The sequence below is a fragment of the Mobula hypostoma genome, chromosome 14, assembly GCF_963921235.1.
Source record: "Mobula hypostoma chromosome 14, sMobHyp1.1, whole genome shotgun sequence".
NCBI lineage: Eukaryota > Metazoa > Chordata > Chondrichthyes > Myliobatiformes > Myliobatidae > Mobula > Mobula hypostoma.
The window spans coordinates 45,049,881-45,070,921 of record NC_086110.1 but is presented as its reverse complement, the minus strand read 5'-3'; the positions used below and the strand labels follow the sequence as shown (position 1 = coordinate 45,070,921).

The following is a 21,041-nucleotide window of genomic DNA, read 5'->3' as shown; positions in this document are numbered from 1 at the left end:
AGTTTGGTATATTTTATAGATTATTACAATCAGAAGTGAATACGTTTGCAGTACTTGTGACCACAGTTTGAACTAGTTTGTTTGAACTTGCTGTTTAACTTATCTAATTAGTTCTGCTTTCCTGTATTTTCCCCAAGATCTCACTATTAAAATAAATCCTTTTTCCAAATTTAAAACCATATAATTTACAGCCAATGCAATTTTGTGCATGATGGAACTCCGTACTTGTGGAATACCACAGACTAGTAAGAAGTTTACATTAATCGAAGGGACTAATATGTATTAAATTCTGATCAGTACATTTAAAACATTAATGACATTAATATCAATCTAATACAGGTTACACCTAAATTCCAGTATTAAGACTTACTCATAGACTGCCCACAACATTGGTTTAGTAAATCACAATCAAGTAACAAAGATTAAAACTGAATCCACTAATAAACTCTTGCCATTTTCACCTGTTGAACTTTCATCGCTGGAGCTGCAGGAACCCTTCCCCAATAACAGGTTCACCATTGTTGGGGAATTAGCAATTTTGAGTGGTGTCTCTCCTTTTCTGTTACTCTGATGGGGATTCCCTCCATATTTCAACAGCAACTTTACTACCTGAAAAATTGCATCCCCCCAAGAAAATAAGAGTTCAATTAACATAGAAATATAACTTGACTTGAAAACAGTTTCTGTATTTCTATCGGCAATGACAAGCTACAATTTCTTAAGCGACGTAAATCTTTGCACAAATTTTGAGAGCATTGCCAACCAGTATCCAGAATGTCCGAACTGCTGAATGGGACACATTTGAACTTCAACAGAGCAGCTTGGAAATTTAATTTAATCTGAATAAGAAGCTGGCATTTGTAAAGGTGATCATAAATTTTTCAGATTTTGTAAAGCGTATCTGCTTTATTAATATCCTTCAAGCCTATATCATATATTGTATAATGTTGTTGACATCTAAATGCCTCCTCAAAAGCCTTAACAGGCTCCACAGTTCAGGGGGAAGTTAGGGAATGACAATATAAATTATGGCCCTGCTACAAACACTTGGATCCTGTGAATGAATGAGTGAAATAATTACACAAACATTTTAAAGGCATATTCAGTTACGCATGAGAGATAAAGTCCAGAACATTAAATAATTTGTTATATGTTAAATAACCGTAACAGAAGGGTTAATGGGCACTTTTTTTTCCATTACTGTAGCATTTTTTTTTAAAAAAGAAGTTTGTCAAGTAATCTAAGAAACCAATCACTCCAGCAGGATTATAATAGGGGCTTCTGGTCTCAACCTACAGTTAAACCTACCTTAAAGATTCTCAGAGCCTTCAAAAATCAGACTGCAATTATACAAGGGAACAGGAGCAAAATTCTGCCTGGCCATTCTATATGATCACAGGTCTTAATTCCTGTAATATGTCAGTTCCACATGGTGCCAAATTCCCCAATATTTCTAAAGTGTATCTAATTTCTTCTTTAAATTCTGCCTATGACTTAACTGCCACAATCTCAGCACCCATCATCACAACTCCTCCTCAAGGTAAAGTTGTCTAGAGACTTGCCATTCTCTGTGAGAAGATCATTCCCTTTATCTGCAATCATATCCCCTTGATTGAAGCTCTCATGTTAATTGATGTATTTTAACATCTGCTCTATTACGGGCTATTATGATTTAGGTGCTTCAATAAAATCACCCCTCATTTTTCTATGCCTGAAGAATAAAACGAGAATTTTGTAACCAATAATGTTGAGATAATGCTCTCATTTCAGGAAATTGCCTAGTAAATCTCTTTTAGACTGCCACCAAAGGAAGTGTATCTTTTCTTAAATAAATAACTGCACAGTACTCCTGGTGTGGCCTCGCCAAAGCTCTTTACAACTATCATAACATTTCTCCAATGCGCCATGTGTCTTCCCAAACTACTTGCTGTACCCATCTATTAAAATTTTATGATTCATGCACAAGAACACCATGGAAATGTTTCATCCATATAGATAATAATCTGTCCTTTGATTCCTCTTGCTGAAATGAATGACCTCAGATATTACCAAGTTTTTGTTCATTTATTGAATCTATGTACATCTCATTATAGAATCTCAATACCCTCTTTAAAACACACCCTCTCAAATATTTTAATATCATCGGCAAACTTGAATATCTTGCTTTCCAATTACCATTAGTTAGTATATAATTGTGGATTCAGAACTTTCCTTTCTGGCACTCCAGTAGTTATGTCCTTCAAGCCTGAAAAAAGACCTTACTTCTGACTGTGTCTTCTACATGACAGTCTTTAATCCTTGCTAGATCACTTCTGGTACAGAGAGTGATACAACTTGTATTTTTGATTTAACCTGTAATTATGTAGCTTGTATTTTAAGAGTCAAAATCTCAGCAATCATGCATCTTAACAACCATAGAGGTAATCTAAAATGTTGAGTAGCAATGGAATACGAATTCATGGTGCAAGTAAACAGACAACACGAGTCAAATTAGCTTTGGAACTACCAATATTTAGTAATTTAAACTACTAAAGACAAAACTAAACGTGCATGCAACCACTGGACAGCCTGGTACCCATGTTGACCAGTTCAAACCATTGCTTGCCCCCCCTGAATTAGGTTGCAGATGGCATCATTGATTTCCTATCTAGGTGGATATTATTTTAATGAGGACAGCAGGTCACAGCTTTAGTAAGCAAAGAGGGAGATGATTTTTTTAAATTACTTGCTTTAATGATTTCTAAATGTTATGTGCTATTATTATTATTATGTGCTTTTATCTTTTATTTTTAAAGATATTTAAAAATTATTAACATTGAAGTAAATGCCTAAGAATGCCAAATACATTTCAGTGATGGCATTGAAATGAAGCACCACCTTCTGTTTTGGTTTCTATAAAATGTATTAGGATAGTTTGTGGGTGGGGCTCTGCACAATGCCACCTGTGTCACATTCACATCAAACCGCTGGGCTCATGGGTAAGGCCTACAAGAAGCCCAGTCCTTGTTGGTGTAGACATGAGGCTCACAGGAGGCAACTTTTGAGTAACCTACAATCCCAGGATTTGGCACAATCCCAAGATGCATTTTCTAAAATTAACCTAAAATATATGCTAATCATGTAAACAGCAGTGTAACTTTTCAAAGCATGGTGTTTACTTATTTTATCAAAATCCACTTGTATTGATTTTACAGTTAAGGAGCTCTTGAAATTAATCAAACACATCAAACCAGCAATTTTGGTCTAAAAACTTTACTTGAGGCATAATACATCTGTACAAATATTAACTTCCAGCAGCTCTAATATGATTCTACCACAATTCACAAACCCTTCCCTCTTCGGTATTTCACTGCCTTCACAATTCCATGGTCTACTCCCCTCCTGGTCCAGTCCTGTCTTTTGACACTTTCCCATGCAGCTCCAACACCCCTCCTTTCAGCTTTCTTTCCACCATCTATTCTTTGTTAGAATTGACCATTTCTGCCAGACACCATTAGAGTATGTAAATTCCATTCAGTTTTTCTCTCTCAATGAATATAGCCTGATTTTTAGACACGTCCAACAGCCCGGTTATTAGCAACATATAATACAAACAAATAAGCACAACCTAATACTAATGTATTTGGTCTTTCCCTATCCAAGATATTTCTTTAGTTTTACCCATCTCTTTCCCAATCTTACCTGCAACTGAAAACTGTTTTCTCTCTTTCCCAATTCTGACGGAAGGCCTTGGATCCAAAATCTTAATTACATTTCTTTTCCACAGATGCCACCTGACCTGCTGAGTGTTGCCAGCATTCCGCCATTTCAGATTTCCACCACCTGTGTTTTTATTTCAATACCTCCATCAATTGGTCAGAAATACTGATCAAGGAAATTCTCAAACGCATTTCACAAGCTCACTATTTTTTGACTTTTACTCTAAAATTGCTCCCATCAATATTTGGGAAAATGACACCATCCAACATTTCCACCAGCTCCAATATGATTCTACCACAATTCACAAACGCTTCCCTCTTCGGTATTTCACTGTTTTCACAATTCCAGTCCTGTCTTTTGACACTTTCCCATGCAGTTCCAACACCCCTCCTTCCAGCTCTTTCTTTCCACCATTATTGTAAATCCAGCTATTTACAATATACATTAATGATTTAGATGAAGGGATTAAAAGTAACATTAGCAAGTTTGCAGATGACACAAAGCTGGGTGGCAGTGTGAAGTATGCGGAGGATGTCGTGATAATGCAGGATGACTTGGACAGGTTGGGTGAGTGGGCAGATGCATGGCAGATGCAGTTTAATGTGGATAAGTGTGAGGTTATCCACTTTGGTGGCAAGAACAGGAAGGCAGATTACTATTTGAATGGTGTCAAGTTAGGAAAAGGGGAAGTACAACAAGATCAAAGTGTTCTTGTTCATCGGTCACTGAAAGTAAGCATGCAGGTACAGCAGGCAGTGAAGAAAGCTAATGGCATGTTCGCCTTCATAACAAGGGGAGTTGAGTATAGGAGCAAAGGGGTCTTTCTGCAGTTGTACAGGGCCCTGGTGAGACCACACCTGGAGTATTGTGTACAGTTTTGGTCTCCAAATTTGAGGAAGGACATTCTTGCTATTGAGGGAGTGCAGTGTAGGTTCACGAGGTTAATTCCCGGGATGGCGGGACTGTCATATGTTGAAAGATTGGAGCAACTGGGCTTATATACACTGGAATTTAGAAGGATGAGAGGGGATCTGATTGAAACATATAGTATTATTAAGGGATTGGACACGCTAGAGGCAGGAAACATGTTCCCGATGTTAGGTGAGTCCAGAACCAGAGGCCATAATTTGAGAATAAGGGGTAGGCCATTTAGAACAGAGTTGAGGAAAAATTTTTTCACCCAGAGAGATCTGTGGAATGCTCTGCCTCAGAAGGCAGTGGAGGCCAATTCTCTGGATGCTTTCAAGAAAGAGTTAGATAGAGCTCTTAATGATAGCGGAGTCAATGGATATGGGGGGGGGGAAGGCAGGAACGGGGTACTGATTGTGGATGATCAGCCATGATCACAGTGAATGGCGGTGCTGGCTCAAAGGGCTGAATGTTTTAGTTGGCAAGATTGCTCTTACCTCACTAATATATTCAACTTCAATTTTGTGTTTACATATGTACATTTTAAACCCACATTATTTTTGTTTGCATTTTCAGTGTCTTAGTCTGCTCACTTACAAAACCAAGCTACTTCCCTTTTAAGCAACACATACAAAACGCTGGTGGAACACAGCAGCTTTCCCTTTTATTCCATTTCCATTCCTTATTCTTCTTTTCTATTGTGTTATGGCAGTACATAGCCACTGCCATGTTAGCATATGCCTCCTTGACCACACAAGTGAACCTCCCCACTACAGCAATAATCGGAGCCCTGTTGGGTTAATGCCATTCATCTTGAATAGATCTGCTGGTGCTCCCGATGTGCCAAGCATTAGAAGCCCTTCCCACTGAACCATGTCTTAAACCGCACATTAATCAATGCAACCTTTCTACTACTATTCCTACCAACACTTGAATAATCAAGAGACTACCACCTTTGAGGTCTTACTTTTTGACTTCTTCCCAGAATTTCTTGCCTAATGGTAATAATGGTGTACTGGTTCACCACCACCTTTTCAGAGAGTCTGGAATGAAACACTGGCCTTGCCAGAGACACCCATATCCCAAGCACGGAAAAAAATAAATCCATCTTTAACCCAAATAAGTCTAATCTTAATTTTTTTTCCTTTAACACAATAGCAAATTTACTATTAACAAATGTCAATGTAGCATTACAGAGGAATTTGCATCTGCAAATTTCTACCTTAGGCAAACTTTGTACCTCAGCTAATATTCATGTTCCAATAATGTGATTGTTGGAAATAAAGTTCATGCACAAAATTATGTAAAACGGTGATTGGGAAGACTTTTGAGATACACTATTGGCAAATCACAACGCTGATGTGCTTAAATAATGTATAAATTGGTGAAGACATTTTAGTGGGAAGTATAGATGAGGGAAGGAAGATGATACAGAGGTTCAAATACTGCTAAAAATATTTCCAATCAGTACAGAAATGAAGATATTCTACATGACACCTTCCTTAGTAGTTGTAATTAGAATTCTATTAATAATCAATGCATCTATCAAAATCAAATAACAAAACCTTCAACATAACTATCAACCTGAACAGACCTTGCGGTGACCATTGTTAGCTGCATCATGGAGAGGTGCATCATCATCTAAGCCTTTTGTATTGACCTCAGCACCTGCTGCAAGGAGTTGCTTAGCAACATCATAGTAACCCCTATTACATGCTTCATGCAGAGCGGTCCAACCTGAAAATAAATCAACACAACCCTTAAATATCCTGATAAACATTACTTGCTTATTCAGACTCAGCATATCTTATTTTAACAAATAGTCACAGTAGTTTTAGCGGTTTTTTTTCAATAAATTAGGATTTAGGTGCAAGTTTAAGGGCAGTAGAACAATTGCTTCATTAGGCACATGTTTGCTATTTTCATCTTCTGAGATTCTCATTTTCATTGTTATTTGCTACTTATGTTTTCCACATGGTCTTTGTTAGTACTTATACCAACATTGCTTTGTATTATCTATCTAGTGGCATTATGCCAAAAGACTCAGTTGCTAGAAAGGTGAAAAAGCAGATATACTTGGAATTATGAAGAATTCCAACACTGTGGTTTCTTTTGTGGTGCACGTTGGACTGGGGTGGAGGTGCATGTGGTTATGGATGATTACAGGTTACCAGTTAGGGATAGAGTTAAACACTTCAGAGTTAAGATTACTTAATTTGAAAAGTTAAATAAACAAAAAGCATCTTCATACAACCACAACGTTCAACTTCCTAGCTTCCCTGGTTCCCCTTGTCGTTATCTACCACCACACGAACCTTGTATCCAGCACATCATTCTCCACAACCTCTGCCATCTACAAGGAGATCCTATTTTGATGCAGATCTCTCCCTCCCGCCTCCCTACTTCCCGTAGGGATTGCTCCCTACGTGACTGCGTAGTCCACTTGTCCCTCCCCACTTATTTCCCTTCTGGCACTTATCACTGCGAGTGTGCCAAGGACTACACCTGCCTCTACATCTCTTACCTCACCACCATTTAGGGCCTCAGTCCTTCAAGTTGAGATGATACTTCCCTGCAAGTCTGACAAGATAGCTGTTGTATCCAGTGCTCCCAGTGCAGCCTCCACTACATCAATGATGCAGATTGAGGGACCACTTCATTAGGCAACTTCGCTCCATCCACTGCAAAAGGGACCTTCCCGTGGCTACCTATTTCAAGTCAACTTCCAATTCCCTTTCTGACATGCCTGTCCATGGCCTTCTCTACTGCGACAAGTAGGCCATGGGTGGCCTCCAACCTGATGGCATGAACACTGATTTCCAAAACTTTCAGTAATTACACCCCCCCCCCCGTCTTCCTCCATTCCCCATTCAGTTTACCTTCTCACTCCGTCTGACGATCATCTCTGGTTCCCCTCCTCCCTCCCTTTCTTCCATGGCCCACTGACGTCTCCTATCGGATTCTTTCTTCAACCCTTTACCTCTTCAAGCTATCCTCCTCCCACCTTCTTACTTCACCTCCCCCTCCACCCACCTTCCCCCTCACCTGGTTTCACTTCTCACCTGCCAGCTTGTACTTCTTCCCCTCCCCTTACCTTCATATTCTTCCTTCCACCACCCTTCCTTTCCTGTCCTAATGAAGGGGCTCGGTCCAAGATATCAACTGTTTATTCCCCTGGCTTGCTGTGTTCCTTAGAAATTTGCGCTCTTCAGGCTTTCCAGCATCTACAGGATCCCCTGTGTTAACAAATTCTTAGCTTATCAGCTACTGTGATTAAAGTAAATATACACTTTGATTATCTAATACATTTCTTCTAAACTGTTCATATTGGCACTGATGATACCCTCCATTTAAAAAAAACAGGTAATAATGTTTATTTGATAAAAAAAATGTAAATAACTTTAGCCAATGTAGAACACTGAATGCAGATTTGTCTCATAACATTAACGTATACATATCATTAAGAGCAAGCTGCTTTTTCTTTTTAAAACTGGCTAAAGCACGATTGGATAGAATTCAAATATATGATGTTAAAGAAAATGGATTTTTACCTCAACAAGTGTCTTTAGCATAGATCATTTTCTAAACTTTTCAACATTAACAAATCTGAATCAGGAAAATAGAAGATAAAATCTAGCTAAAAGTGTTAATTGTGGTGCTAGAAATAAACCAGATACCTGCCATTTATTTCAGATTATCATATATGATTCAATAACACATTTTCCCACCTTTCTCCTCCTACTGCTTCTTGGTAATGGTTAAATTGCTGCATCACTTACATTTCTCTCATACTAAGTTTTCGAAAGAAAAGACTATTCACATAATGCTTCTATTACCTGCAAAGTCTTTCACATTTACATCTGCACCTTCACTTATGAGTTCTTTAATGCGACGTGCATCTCCACGAATGGCAGCTCGGTGAAGTCGTGTCTCTCCACGCTCATTTCTCTTATTTACTTTGTCTTTGGTTTTGGAGGCAGAACTTGGTGTTCTCTTTTGTCCAAAAATCGACTGCGAGGGGTGCTTTGGGGTATGATCTGTGCACAACATAACTTTGTGTTTATCTGCACACTGGTTGCATTAATGTTAGTAACTTTTGATATATTGGATAACAATGAAAATATATTTCTCCTCATTTCAGTTATTTGAAAGTTTTTTCAATTTCTTTAGCTTATATTTATTGCACTCTGTGGTATTTTGTTTTATCTATCAATGATAATATCTGGGAGCTTGACCAAAGCTTTTTCTTTGATAGAACCTACAGCACTTGCAAGGATAATAACAACTGAGTTTGAATGGTGCTGAAACCTTGAAAAAAAGGAAGTTAACAAAGAAAGGGAAGAATTTACATATCAACTGCCATTAGAACAAGAAATAAAGCTGGGTGGATCATATTCAACCGCGTTGTAGAAGAGTAGCATTGCACATACAGAAAACACTGAGCACATATGTAACAGTGAATGATGTAATGTCAGATGTGAAGACAAGATGACAGAGCAACAGGGATAAAGACCAGAATGCATGGGGAGGAAATGAGTGGAAAGAAGCAAAGAAAGGAAAGATGAGGCACCTAACAGAGACAGGATTAATGGATTAGGGTGCAATGTAGCCGCTAATATGGCCATGCAAATGTTCAGAAGCAATCCTGGTTAAAGAATATCAGAATGCAAGAGATGCATATTGCAGTTAGAAATGGAGAACCAGAGGAGGAAAAAAATCAAAAGGCAACAGTCCAAAAGTTGAGATCTGAGGCCCTCTTGTGGGATAATGCACATTTGTTAACATGACAGTACCATGACATTTTGGCATATAATGACATTCTGCTTTCCGGGTTACAGTCTGAAACAGCCAAGATTTCTTTTATCACAATCGATACAATCAATTGTATGCTCTTTCACAGAGTTTGCAACGATTCCAATGTCCAGGCCTTGGCCTCCATTTATAAGACAATCTAGAACTACCTCCCCAAGTGAAAATAAAACACAAGTAAATGTGAAGAACTAATCCAGATAGCAATCGCTTTAGAAATAGTACATACCAGCCTTATCTTCAAATTAAGAACATTCACAATCTAAAATCCAAAGAACAAGATTTTAGTAATAAATGAGGAGCTGGAGGAATATCAACTGTACATTTTCCTTCAGACATGCTACCTGACTCACTGAAGTTTAGCAGCTCAGCTGTTTTCAGGCTTTGTTCAGTGCTATTTCAGTACAGGTTTGGAGTGGCAAGGGAAAGAAAAGTACCTCTCTCATCAATGTACCTATCCAAAGACCTCAAACATTACAAACTGAAACACAACTACCATTTCCTTTGGCAGTTCATTCCACACTGGAACCAGCATCCGAGTGAAGAAGATTTCCCTCATATTCCCTTTAAATATTTCACCCTTCAGCCTATGCCTATGACCTCTAAATAAACCTATGATACTCCACATTTGGCCTCACCAATGTCTTATACAACTTCAAAGTAACATTCCTACTCCTATACTCAATGCCCTGATTTGTAAAGACCAATGTGCTAACGCTCTCTTTATGACCCAATTTACCTGTGATGCCACATTAAAAGAACTGTAGATCCCTTTGTTCTAACTCAGTGGCCTACCATTCACTGTACAAGGCTTACCCTGCTTTGTCCACTCAAAACGCAACACCTCACATTTATCTGCCTTGACAGCCTTCCTCTCCATCAACTACGCCCCCAATCTTTGTGTCAAAGAATTTGCTAATCCAGTTTACCATATTATCATCTACATTACTAATATAAATGATAAATAACAATGGACACAGCACCGATTCCTGCAGTACATTAGTTACAGGCCTTCAGTCAGAGACACAACCATCTACTACCATTCCCTGGCTTCTCCCACTAAGCCAAGTGAATACTTCATCCCAAAAGCCAAGCCACTTAACCTTCTAGGCCAGTCTCCCATGTGGGACTTCTTGATAATACTCAAAAAAACCTCTAAAAGATAGTTAGACATGACCTGTGATGCATAAAGCCATGTTGACTATTTTTAATTGGACATGTCTATCTTGTCCCTTAGAACACCTTCCAATATTTATCCACAATTGATGTCAGGCTTATGAGCCTGTAATTTCCCTGCTTACTCTTAGAGCTTTTCTTAAACAACAGAACAACAGTAGCTATTCTCCAGTCCTCTGGCATCTCACTCATGGCTAAGGACAGTTTAAATATTTTTGCCAGACAACCTTCCCTCTGATTTGTAATGAAAAATCTGCGCAAAAATCTTCTGCTGTGCAATTTTTTGCCCAGTGACGCCAACGTGTATGCAGTTTAAATCCTTTTGTGAGCATGTACACATGCACACCTTAGAGGGAACATTGCTGCCAGGGCCCCTGCAATGTCTGCACTAGCCTGCCACAAGGTCCAGTGGAACACCATGTCAGGTCATGGGGTTCTGTCCACTCCAATTCACCTCAAGACAGCTAACACTGTGATCCAGACAGTCCCAAGACCTTACTACTCTTTTGCCTCAGTTTTATGGTCTGTGTCTGTCTTTCGAGTTGTGAAATAAATCAGGGTTTCATTTCTTAATAATGCTTCTGACGTAGGCATTTCATATGGCAAATTGTGGAATAGTTTCTAATTAATTTTAGACTAAATGCTATCCTGTGGACACAATATAAAACAGTACATTGCAGTCTGTGCATATTGGGCCCACAGTGTGCTACAGGAAGTATGATTGAGAAAGAAAAAAAATCTACTGAAATCAGAATGCATTAAGAGGATTAGATAGTAATATAAGTGACTGAAGAAATCAGACAGATGAGGGGGAAAAGAAAATGGCAGAGGGGTCTAACAGCAGCACTTTATGAGTATTAAGAGGGATAGATCACAGAACAATGAAATAGGGAAAGAAAGGTACAAATGAATAAGATGGATATTCACTGGTTTGGATGAGCCCAGATGAAAGGGTTGGAGAAACAGGAGGTGGGAGGAGTAGGTTAAAGAATTTCAGATGCTTAAAGGTGTTGATGGACAAGAGAAAATCGCTAAACTTTGCCAGTTAAACTCATTCATCCAGATCTTGGAATCTAATGGTTAATTTGTATAAAAGCAATGGAAGAGGAAAGAAGTGAGGGAGAGTTCAGAGAAATCAATCTTAATGTCAATAGAGTTATACAGCTCTCATTACATGCATGTGCAGTTCAACTCTGAGTGATTATGCAGAAAGTTTGAAGTTAATAACTCATCTTTTTCTACCTTAGGTCACGAACTTATCAATCACCCCTGCTGTGGACCACTTCTGGAGGTCCAAGACACCGACTTATACAAAGAAGGGATCCGTATGCTCCACGACCGCTGGACTAAGTGTGTAAATGTAGGAGGGGACTATGTTGAAAAATAAATGTCCTAGGTTTTCTAAAATTGACTCCTTCTAGCTGAGGCCATGAACTTATCAATCACCCCTTGTATATGTGCTTTAAAAAGTATTCGGCCTTCCCATCCTTTGTTCACCAAGTATTACAACCAGGGACTTTGATCAATTTAACTGAGAATTTTTATTTGTGAATCATATGCTCCTTTCTGCCCCAAAAAAACAGGGAAAATTGAAAAGCATGAAAAACTAAAAATTCAAAAAACTGCAATGTCAGTAGTTCAAAACTATTCATCCCCCTTTGCTCAGTTCTTAGTTGAACCACCTCTTGCAGCTATTACAGCCAGTCGTCTCTATCAGGCTCGTACAACATGATGGAGCAAAATTTGCTCATTCCTCCTTGCAAAAATGATCAAGCCATGCCAGGTTAGTTGGGGAGAAGCGGCAGCAATCTTGCAGTCTTGTCAGAAATGTTTGATAGGGTTAAGGTCAGGACTGACTGGGCCACTCAAGGACATCAATTTTCTTCACTTGAAGCCACTCCATGCTTGCTTTGGTAATGTGATTTGGTCTGTTGTTCTGCTGAAAGACACAATTCCTCACCAGTTCAAGCTTTCTAGCAGAGGCTGGCATGTTTTTATCCAGGATCTCTGTATTTAGCAGCATCCACCTTCCGATCAATCCTGACCAGATTTCCATTCCCTGCTGCTGAAAGCATCCCCATAGTTAGACGCTATCTCCACTATACTATATAGTATATAAGAACATAAGAAATAGGAGGAGTAGGCCATCTGGCCATCGAGCCTGCCCCGCCATTCGATAAGATCATGGCTGATCAGTCCCGTAAACTCAGCTCCATCTACTTGCCTTTTCCCATAACCCTTAATTCCTTACTATGTAAAAACCTATCTAACTGTATCTTAAATATATTTAGTGAGGAAGCCTCAACTATTTCCCTGGGCAGAGAATTCCACAAATTCACCACTCTGTGAAGTAAGGATAGTGCTACCTGAGAGATGCTCAGTATTAAGATTTATCCCACACATACTGCAAAATAAAAGAGCATATCCTTGCCCTAAATACTTTGCAAAGCATTTCTTAAAAGATACTGTAAAGATGTGGAAGAAGGTCTTGTTATCAGATGAGACCAAAGTGGAACTATTTGGCCACAGCACTAAGTGCAGCATAAACCTAATACTGCACATGTATTGCAATGTACAGTTGCAAGAAAAAGCCTGTGAACCCTTTGCAATAACCTGGTTTTCTGCATTTTGCTAAGTCACAATAATAGACAAACATAATCTGCCTAAAGTAATAACACACAAACAATTGTACTTTCAAGCAACACACATCAAAGTTGCTGGTGAACGCAGCAGGCCAGGCAGCATCTCTAGGAAGAGGTACAGTCGACGTTTCAGGCCGAGACCCTTCGTCAAGACTAACTGAAGGAAGAGTTAATAAAAGATTTGAAAGTGGGAGGGGGAGGGGGAGATCCAAAATGATAGGAGAAGACAGGAGGGGGAGGGATGGAGCCAAGAGCTGGACAGTTCATTGGCAAAAGGGATATGAGAGAATCATGGGACAGGAGGCCCAGGGAGAAAGAGAAAGGGGCGGGGGAGAACCCAGAGGATGGGCAAGAGATATAGTCAGAGGGACAGAGGGAGAAAAAGGAGAGAGAGAGAAAGAATGTGTGTATAAAAATAAATAACAGATGGGGTACGAGGGGGAGGTGGGGCATTAGCGGAAGTTAGAGAAGTCGATGTTCATGCCATCAGGTTGGAGGCTACCCAGACGGAATATAAGGTGTTTTTCCTCCAACCTGAGTGTGGCTTCATCTTTACAGTAGAGGAGGCCGTGGATAGACATGTCAGAATGGGAATGGGATGTGGAATTAAAATGTGTGGCCACTGTGAGATCCTGCTTTCTCTGGCGGACAGAGTGTAGGTGTTCAGCAAAGCGGTCTCCCAGTCTGCATCGGGTCTCGCCAATATGTAGAAGGCCACATCGGGAGCACCGGACGCAGTATATCACCCCAGTCGACTCACAGGTGAAGTGTCGCCTCACCTGGAAGGACTGTCTGGGGCCCTGAATGGTGGTAAGGGAGAAGGTGTAAGGGCATGTGTAGCACTTGCTCCGCTTACAAGGATAAGTGCCAGGAGGGAGATCAGTGGGGAGGGATGGGGGGGATGAATGGACAAGGGAGTCGCCTAGGGATCAGTGGGGAGGAATGGGGGGTACGAATGGACAAGGGAGTCGCCTAGGGATCAGTGGGGAGGGATGGGGGGGACGAATTATACTTTCATGTCTTTATTGAACACACTATTTAAATCATTCACAATCCAGGCTGGAAAAATCATGTGCATCCTTGTATTTAATAACTGGTAGAACCTCTTTTAGCAGCAATAACCTGCACCAAACGTTTCCTGTAGCTGCTGGTCAGACTTGCACAATGGCGAGGAAGAATTTTAGACCATTCCTCCATACACAATTTGTTTCAGTTCATCAGTTTCAGGGATACCTTACATGAACAGCCCTCTTCAGGTCATGTCACAGTATCTCAACTGGGTTAAGGTCTGGACTCCAACAAAACACAAATTTTCTTTTTAAACCATTCTCTTGTTGATTTACTCGTCTTTCGGATCATTTTCTTTTTGCATCAACCAACTTCTACGGACTGCTACCTTAACATTCTCCTGTAAAATGTTTTGATAAAATTTTGAATTCATTGTTCCCTCAACAACTGCAAGCTGTCCAGGCCCTGAGGCAGCAAAACAGCCCCAAGCCATGATACTCCTTCTACCATGCTTCAGTTGGGATGAGGTTTTGATGCTGGTATGCATTGCTCTTTTTCCTTCAAACATAGTGGTGTGCATTTCTGCCAAAAAGTTCAACTTCTGTCTCAACTGTCCACAGAACATTGTCGCAGAAGCGTTCCGGAACATCTAGGTGGTCTTTTACGAACTTGAGACATGCAGCAATGCTTTTTTTTTGGAGAGCAGTGGTTTCCTCTATAGCGTCCTTCCATGAGCACCATTCTTGTTCAGTGGTTTTCTTATAGTGGACAGACGAAGAGACTTTAGCAAGTTTTAGAAATTTCTGCAGGCCTTTTACTGTTACCGTTGGATCCTTTTTCACCTCCTTCAACATTGCACATTGTGCTCTTGGTGTGATCTTTGCAGGACTCCCACTTCTAAGGAGAGTAGCAACAGTACTGAATTCCCTCCATTTGAAGACAATTTCTCTTACTGTGCAGACTGATGAACACTCGGGTCTCTGGAAATGCTTTTGTAGCCTTTGGCAGCTTCATGAATCTCTACAATTATTCTTCTAAGGTCCTCTGAAAGCCATTCTGTTCACGGCATGGTGTAAATAAACCGATCTTTCTTGAGAAGAGCCTGACTCAGATCTGTAACCTGACTTTCTGTGTCTTTTTTTTATAGGGTGGGGCACATCTACAACCCACACCTCCAATCTCATCTCATTGATTGGACCATCTGACTCCAAATAGCTTTTGTAGATGTCATTACCCCAGAGGTTCAAATGGTTTTTTTGAACCTAGACTGTGATTATTTAAATAGCGTACTCAGTACTGACGAGATGATGTGCAATTGTTTGTATGTTTTTAGCTTAAGCAGACTGTGTTTGTCTATTATTGTGACTTGGATGAAGATTAGATCACATTTTATGAGTAATTAATGCAGAAAGCCAGATGCTTGCAAAAGATTCACAAACTTTTTCTCGCAACTGTACTGCTGCTGCAAAACAACAAATTTCACAATATATGCTATTTATTGTGCTTAATAGTACTATTAAACTTGATTTTGATAAGGTGTGCCACAGTAGCCCTGTGGTTATGATGCTACTACAACTCCAGAGGTCGAAAATCAGAGTTCAAGTCCAACGTCATCTATAAGGAGAACATGCATCCTCCCTGTGGAATGTGTGGGTTTTCTCCGGCTGCTCTGGTTTCCTCCTACAGTTCAAAGACGTGCCAGTTAGTAGGGTCATTGGTAATTGCCCAGTGATTAGGCTAAACTTGTGGGATGCCAGTCGGTGCCACTCGAAGGGCTTGAAGGGCCTATTCCTCACTGCATCTCTAAATAAATAATAAATAGAGGACATGCATCTGGGAGAGCACTGCACAAGATGCACACTACAGAAAAGACTTGAGGTGAACTATGATATCAAAAGGTCAAAGAGATTCATGAGAAACACAACCAAGTAGGGAATGATCAGACAGGTTATCGACTGTGTGCCATTGGTGAGGTGAGAAAACAAACTGTACCATATTCAATTACGTGATAAGATAGAGCATAACTCAATAGTGCAATGGAGATACTCCTACTCTCACCAAATTTTTAAAAAGTCAATAATTGCAGAGAGTGAGTGGCTTCTGGTGGGCTTTTTAATAAGAGAAATAATAGCAAAGGTTTTAGAGATTTAGTAAGACTGACAAGTACACAACAAATTCAAATTGAACGTTAATAAAGTGGAGTTATGTAGCTGGAAACTCAAGCCAAAATTACTGAAGAAACTCCTAAATGGATCCTATAGACCCAGCATCAGATCCACGACCCACTGAATGTAAAGAGGATTAAACAAGGCAGATACATTTTTACGCATTATTCTATGTCGGATTATCTGTGTATTTTGTGTGCTTTACCAAACTTTTGTAATTTGAACAACCAAATTTTAAAAATTTATTTCCTTCAGTTTTTACTAACTTTCAGAAAACATTGAATGCTTGCGATATTTAAAACCTACTGAAGTCACTGGTAACTTTCACAAGCAGCATCACCTCTGGATACATTGGCTGTTAAAATATCTCAGGAAATTTGGACCAGATCTTCTTCATTACACTGCCTGAAGCCCCAGCTGCTACCCACCATGCCATCACTTTCAGGTTATGAAGGGTAAAAATAGACCTGGAGGGACTGAGCAGCCAATCAGGGTGGGAAATGTAGACCAGTTTCATCATGTGAGTTCCTTAATGTTTTAAGATGAGCTTGAGGACACTTTGGGTGCAAGTCTAAGCAACTAGTAATGAAGAAAAAAATTTAGACTTGCTTCAGTTATGCAAGAAAACTTTACAGCATAAAGTACTTCTAGCAATCTGGATGCAATGATACGACTCAGCTCCAAACAAACATCCAGGTCAATAAAAATCTTAATGTTATTCATAAATAAGTTCATGGAGCCAAACATCCACTGCCTTTTTGGGCAGTTTCAAATTTTCTTTATAGGAAAAGACAGTGCTTCATCTAATTATGTGAAATAAATATACACGCCCATTTTTAACTTCTCACTTGTCATTCACAATCCAATCGCATGCACTGGATATAGTTGGGGCTTCAGGCAGTTCAGTGAGGAAGTCCTGCCTTGAAATGTATTGAGAGACTTTGATGGTCAAAGTATCATGGGATGGAACTTTGTTAGAGTCATAGAACACAGAAACATACTCTTCGGCCAAACTGGTTCACGCTAACCAAGATTCCCATCTAAGTAGCACAGTAGCATACTGGTTAGCACATCACTTTACAGTACCAGTTCAATTCCTACCGCTGGTTATAAGGAACTTGTACATTCTCCCCGTACACATGCGCGTTTCCTGCTCTGGTTTCCTCTCACAGTCCAAAGTCGAACCAATTGGTAGGTTAATTGGTCAACGGAAATTGTCCCATGATTGTTAGGCAGCTGTCAATCCCAGGGAATCATGGGTTTGCACCTCCGGTGGACTGTGTCCTTTCCAGGGTGCAAGCCTGGGTGGGAAGGTTTGAAGAACCTGCTGTTGCCCATGCAGCAGGTTCCCCCTCTCCACGTCACTGATTTAGTCCAAGGGAAGGGCAAGCACCGATACAGCCTGGCACCAGTATCATAGCAGAGGTTGCCAGAGTGAAGTTGTAAACAACATCAAACTGCCTTAGGGACCCTGGCTCTGGATTTCTTCCTCTGGATTTACTCCCATGGGTGGGTATGGCCACAAGGCTGTGGAGGTTTAAAATCAGAGTTTCCTTCCTCATAGGCAGGTTGTTGTCCAAGGCTGACAAGCCCCACCTGCCCAAAGCAACTGGTTTTGAGGTGCCAGTAGTCGGCCTCTGCCCCTTTACTTGTCAGCAGAAACAGTTCCAACAGGCCTAGTAGCTAAGCCACACACGAAAGCGAAGAGTTGGACTTGGTGATTAAGCTAGGGTTGGATCAGTGGAATTGCTGGGCGGCGTGGCTCAAGGGGTCAGAAGGGCCTATTCTGTGCTCTCAAACAAAAAAAAAGCAAATTTTTTTCCCCTAAACCATGCACCTGTCTAAATAAGTTTTAAATGTTGTTAATATACTTGTCTCAACCACTTCCTCTAGCAGCCTCATTTCATATACTAACCACATATGAAATTTGCCAATTTCTCCAGTAGATTTTAAAATGCTTCCAACAGTGAAACTATTTAAACTGAATTAAATAATCTAAAACAATGACACATTTGACATCACCATGAAGACCACCGACACACACTGTTACAAGCAAACAAAAGCTACTGGCCTAATTACATTTTAAAGACCATACCAGAAAACATTGGAAAAACACAACAATCAAATTCTAACACAGTGGAGACACAGTATCATCATTTCAACCATAACTATCAAATATTACAGACAATCAGTTTTAAATTAATGACATGATGGAGAGCACACAGAATCAGAATAATACAATTAAATCCTTGAGTTCAATTTATTTAAAGAAGTCAAGGCAAACCTATGATCCAGTTCCACGCATCCACATTTTTCCTACGTCCTTTAGTTATCAAAAACTGATAGAACACAAAAAAAATCTTCATGAAGCATGAATTGCTATTGCTAAAACGTTGCAACTAAAGCATCTGGTATATGTACAAGTATTTCTTCTTTAAGCTCTAATTTCCATGATATAGAGATTAGGATTTTTAATAATTTTCCTAGCTATCTGTGATTTTCATATCGCTCTACGACCCTAATGACATAGACATCTACTTCACCTTCAATGTCCATTAATTCTTCACTTGATCACATCCTATCACTTTTAAATTCAGAGTGGAAGTCCAGATATAGGCCAAGTTAACAAACATTGCTCATTTGTTCTATCAACACAATGCTTCCACTTACACAGCTTATACCACCACCCTGAATGAAACACACAAAGATGTGTCATGTCCTGTGTACTTCCAGCACTTTCACAACAGCAAATACTAAAACTTACATACTCTCCAGCTCACTACATCTCTGCTGACTATTGAGTGCACAGCTGCACAAATGCTATTTTCCAGCACTCAGTCTGCAAACTTCATTGTTCTGATAATTCAAGCACTTATCTATATACTCCTTAAATTCTGCATCCATCACTCCTTCAAGCAGTACCCTCCAGATTCTAACCACTGAATGAAAAAACTACTCAGATCCCCTTTAAACTTCCGAGCCCTTACCTTAAACCTATTCTCTCTAATTTAAAATGCCTCTACTCTGAGCAAGTCTCTTGCAATCTACCCTTTACATGTTTCTCAGTTTTGCACTCCTTAAAATTAGTCCTCCCATATCTCTTCCACTCCAAGAAAAAAAAATATCCAGCCTATCCAGTTTCTAATAATAATGCTGCATCCCAGGCAACCTCCTAGAGAATCACTTCTGCATTCTCCTGTCCTCAGAAGTTAGAAGTGCACACAATACTCTGGATATAATCTAAGCAATAAAGTTGTACGATTTTTGAAGGCGGCGGCCCTTAACTCCGAGTGGAGTCATCGGGACGCTGTCATGACCGCGTTTTTTAAGCAGGCTTTCTTATTTTTATGAGGCTGAGTTGCTAGCTCAACGCTCAACCCAGCACGTATGGAAAGCGTGCAAGGGAGCCAGCTGGATTTGAACTCAGAAGCCTTCGCTCCAAAGTCCAGCGCTGATGCCACTATGCCACCAGCCGACAAAGTTGTACGATCCTGCCCTTATATTCTATATTTCTGTTAATGAAGGAACACATCCTACATCTCTTCAGAAGGAACACATCCTACATCTCTTCATAACTACCGGTGCTGCCACTTTCACGTATCCCTCTGCTCCAGAATACTTCCGTGGACCAAACTATTTTCTGTGTATGTCCTATCCTTCCAAAAGGAATCAACTCACAATTTACGGGAGTGAATTCCAAAAGCCATTGCTCAGTCATTTTACCAATACATCAGAATTGCCCTGTAGTCTAAGATTACCCTCACCTTCATTATTACCAACAGTTTTCGCATCACCTGCATGTACCAATCATACACAGTGGCATAACGAGCACAGCTATTGTCTCATAGCACCAGAGACCCAGATTCATCCTGACCTCAGGTGCTATCTGTGTGGAACGTGCACCTTCTCTCAGTGTTTGCATGGATGTCCTCTGGGTGCTCCCATTTCCTCCCATATCTCAAAGGAGATTAATTGGCTACTATGAATTGCACCCGGTATGCAGAAGAAAGATCGAGTATGGAGCAAGTTAGGGAGAATATATATTTTTTTAAAAAAGATATTACTGTAGGATTGGATCAAATAAGTAGATGGTGACATCAGCATTGTTGTGGCAACATCAACTCAGATGGCAATGAGGTGGTGCACAGTTCAAATAGATCAGCAGGTGTCACAACTACAACCTTGCTCTCAATGTCAGCAAGACTAAGCAATTAATTGTGGACTTTAGGAAGAGAAAGTTGGGAAAAACATAGCGGTCCTCACTAAGGGGTTAAAGGTGGAAAGTGTGAGCAGCTGCAAGTTCCTAGGCCTTCCACTATCACCCTTTGCTTCACAGTATCCTCATCTTGAATCCAATATGCAACTTGCTTGGGATTCCTTGGTTCTAACTTTTGGACCATACCACATAATTGTTATGAAGGTATAGCTGATGCCTATGTAGACTGTATCAACCAGACTGCCCTCATCAATCCAAACTTATTGAGTTTAGATTCTACCCTCTAGAATTTAATACACTCCCTCCCATCCCCAAAAAACTTCCTTACATTTGACTACAGACTTGTAATTACTCGGCTTATCCCAGTTAAACTACTCAAATAAAAATATTGTACTTGTTGTCAAGTAAAGATTTGAA

General features: G+C 40.0%; 1 protein-coding gene across 3 annotated transcripts in view; it reads right to left on the bottom strand.

Moving 5' to 3' along the window:
- The window catches only part of ankrd11 (ankyrin repeat domain 11), a 187,501-nt gene that overhangs the window by 37,567 nt on the left and 128,893 nt on the right, over positions 1 to 21,041 (bottom strand). For all 3 annotated transcript variants that reach the window (XM_063067044.1, XM_063067047.1, XM_063067045.1), the window contains 3 exons: positions 8,445 to 8,645; positions 6,203 to 6,345; positions 462 to 609 (listed from right to left, as the gene is read on the bottom strand). In XM_063067044.1, the coding sequence (XP_062923114.1) occupies positions 462 to 609; positions 6,203 to 6,345; positions 8,445 to 8,645 (492 nt within the window). The remainder of the gene's footprint in view (positions 1 to 461; positions 610 to 6,202; positions 6,346 to 8,444; positions 8,646 to 21,041) is intronic.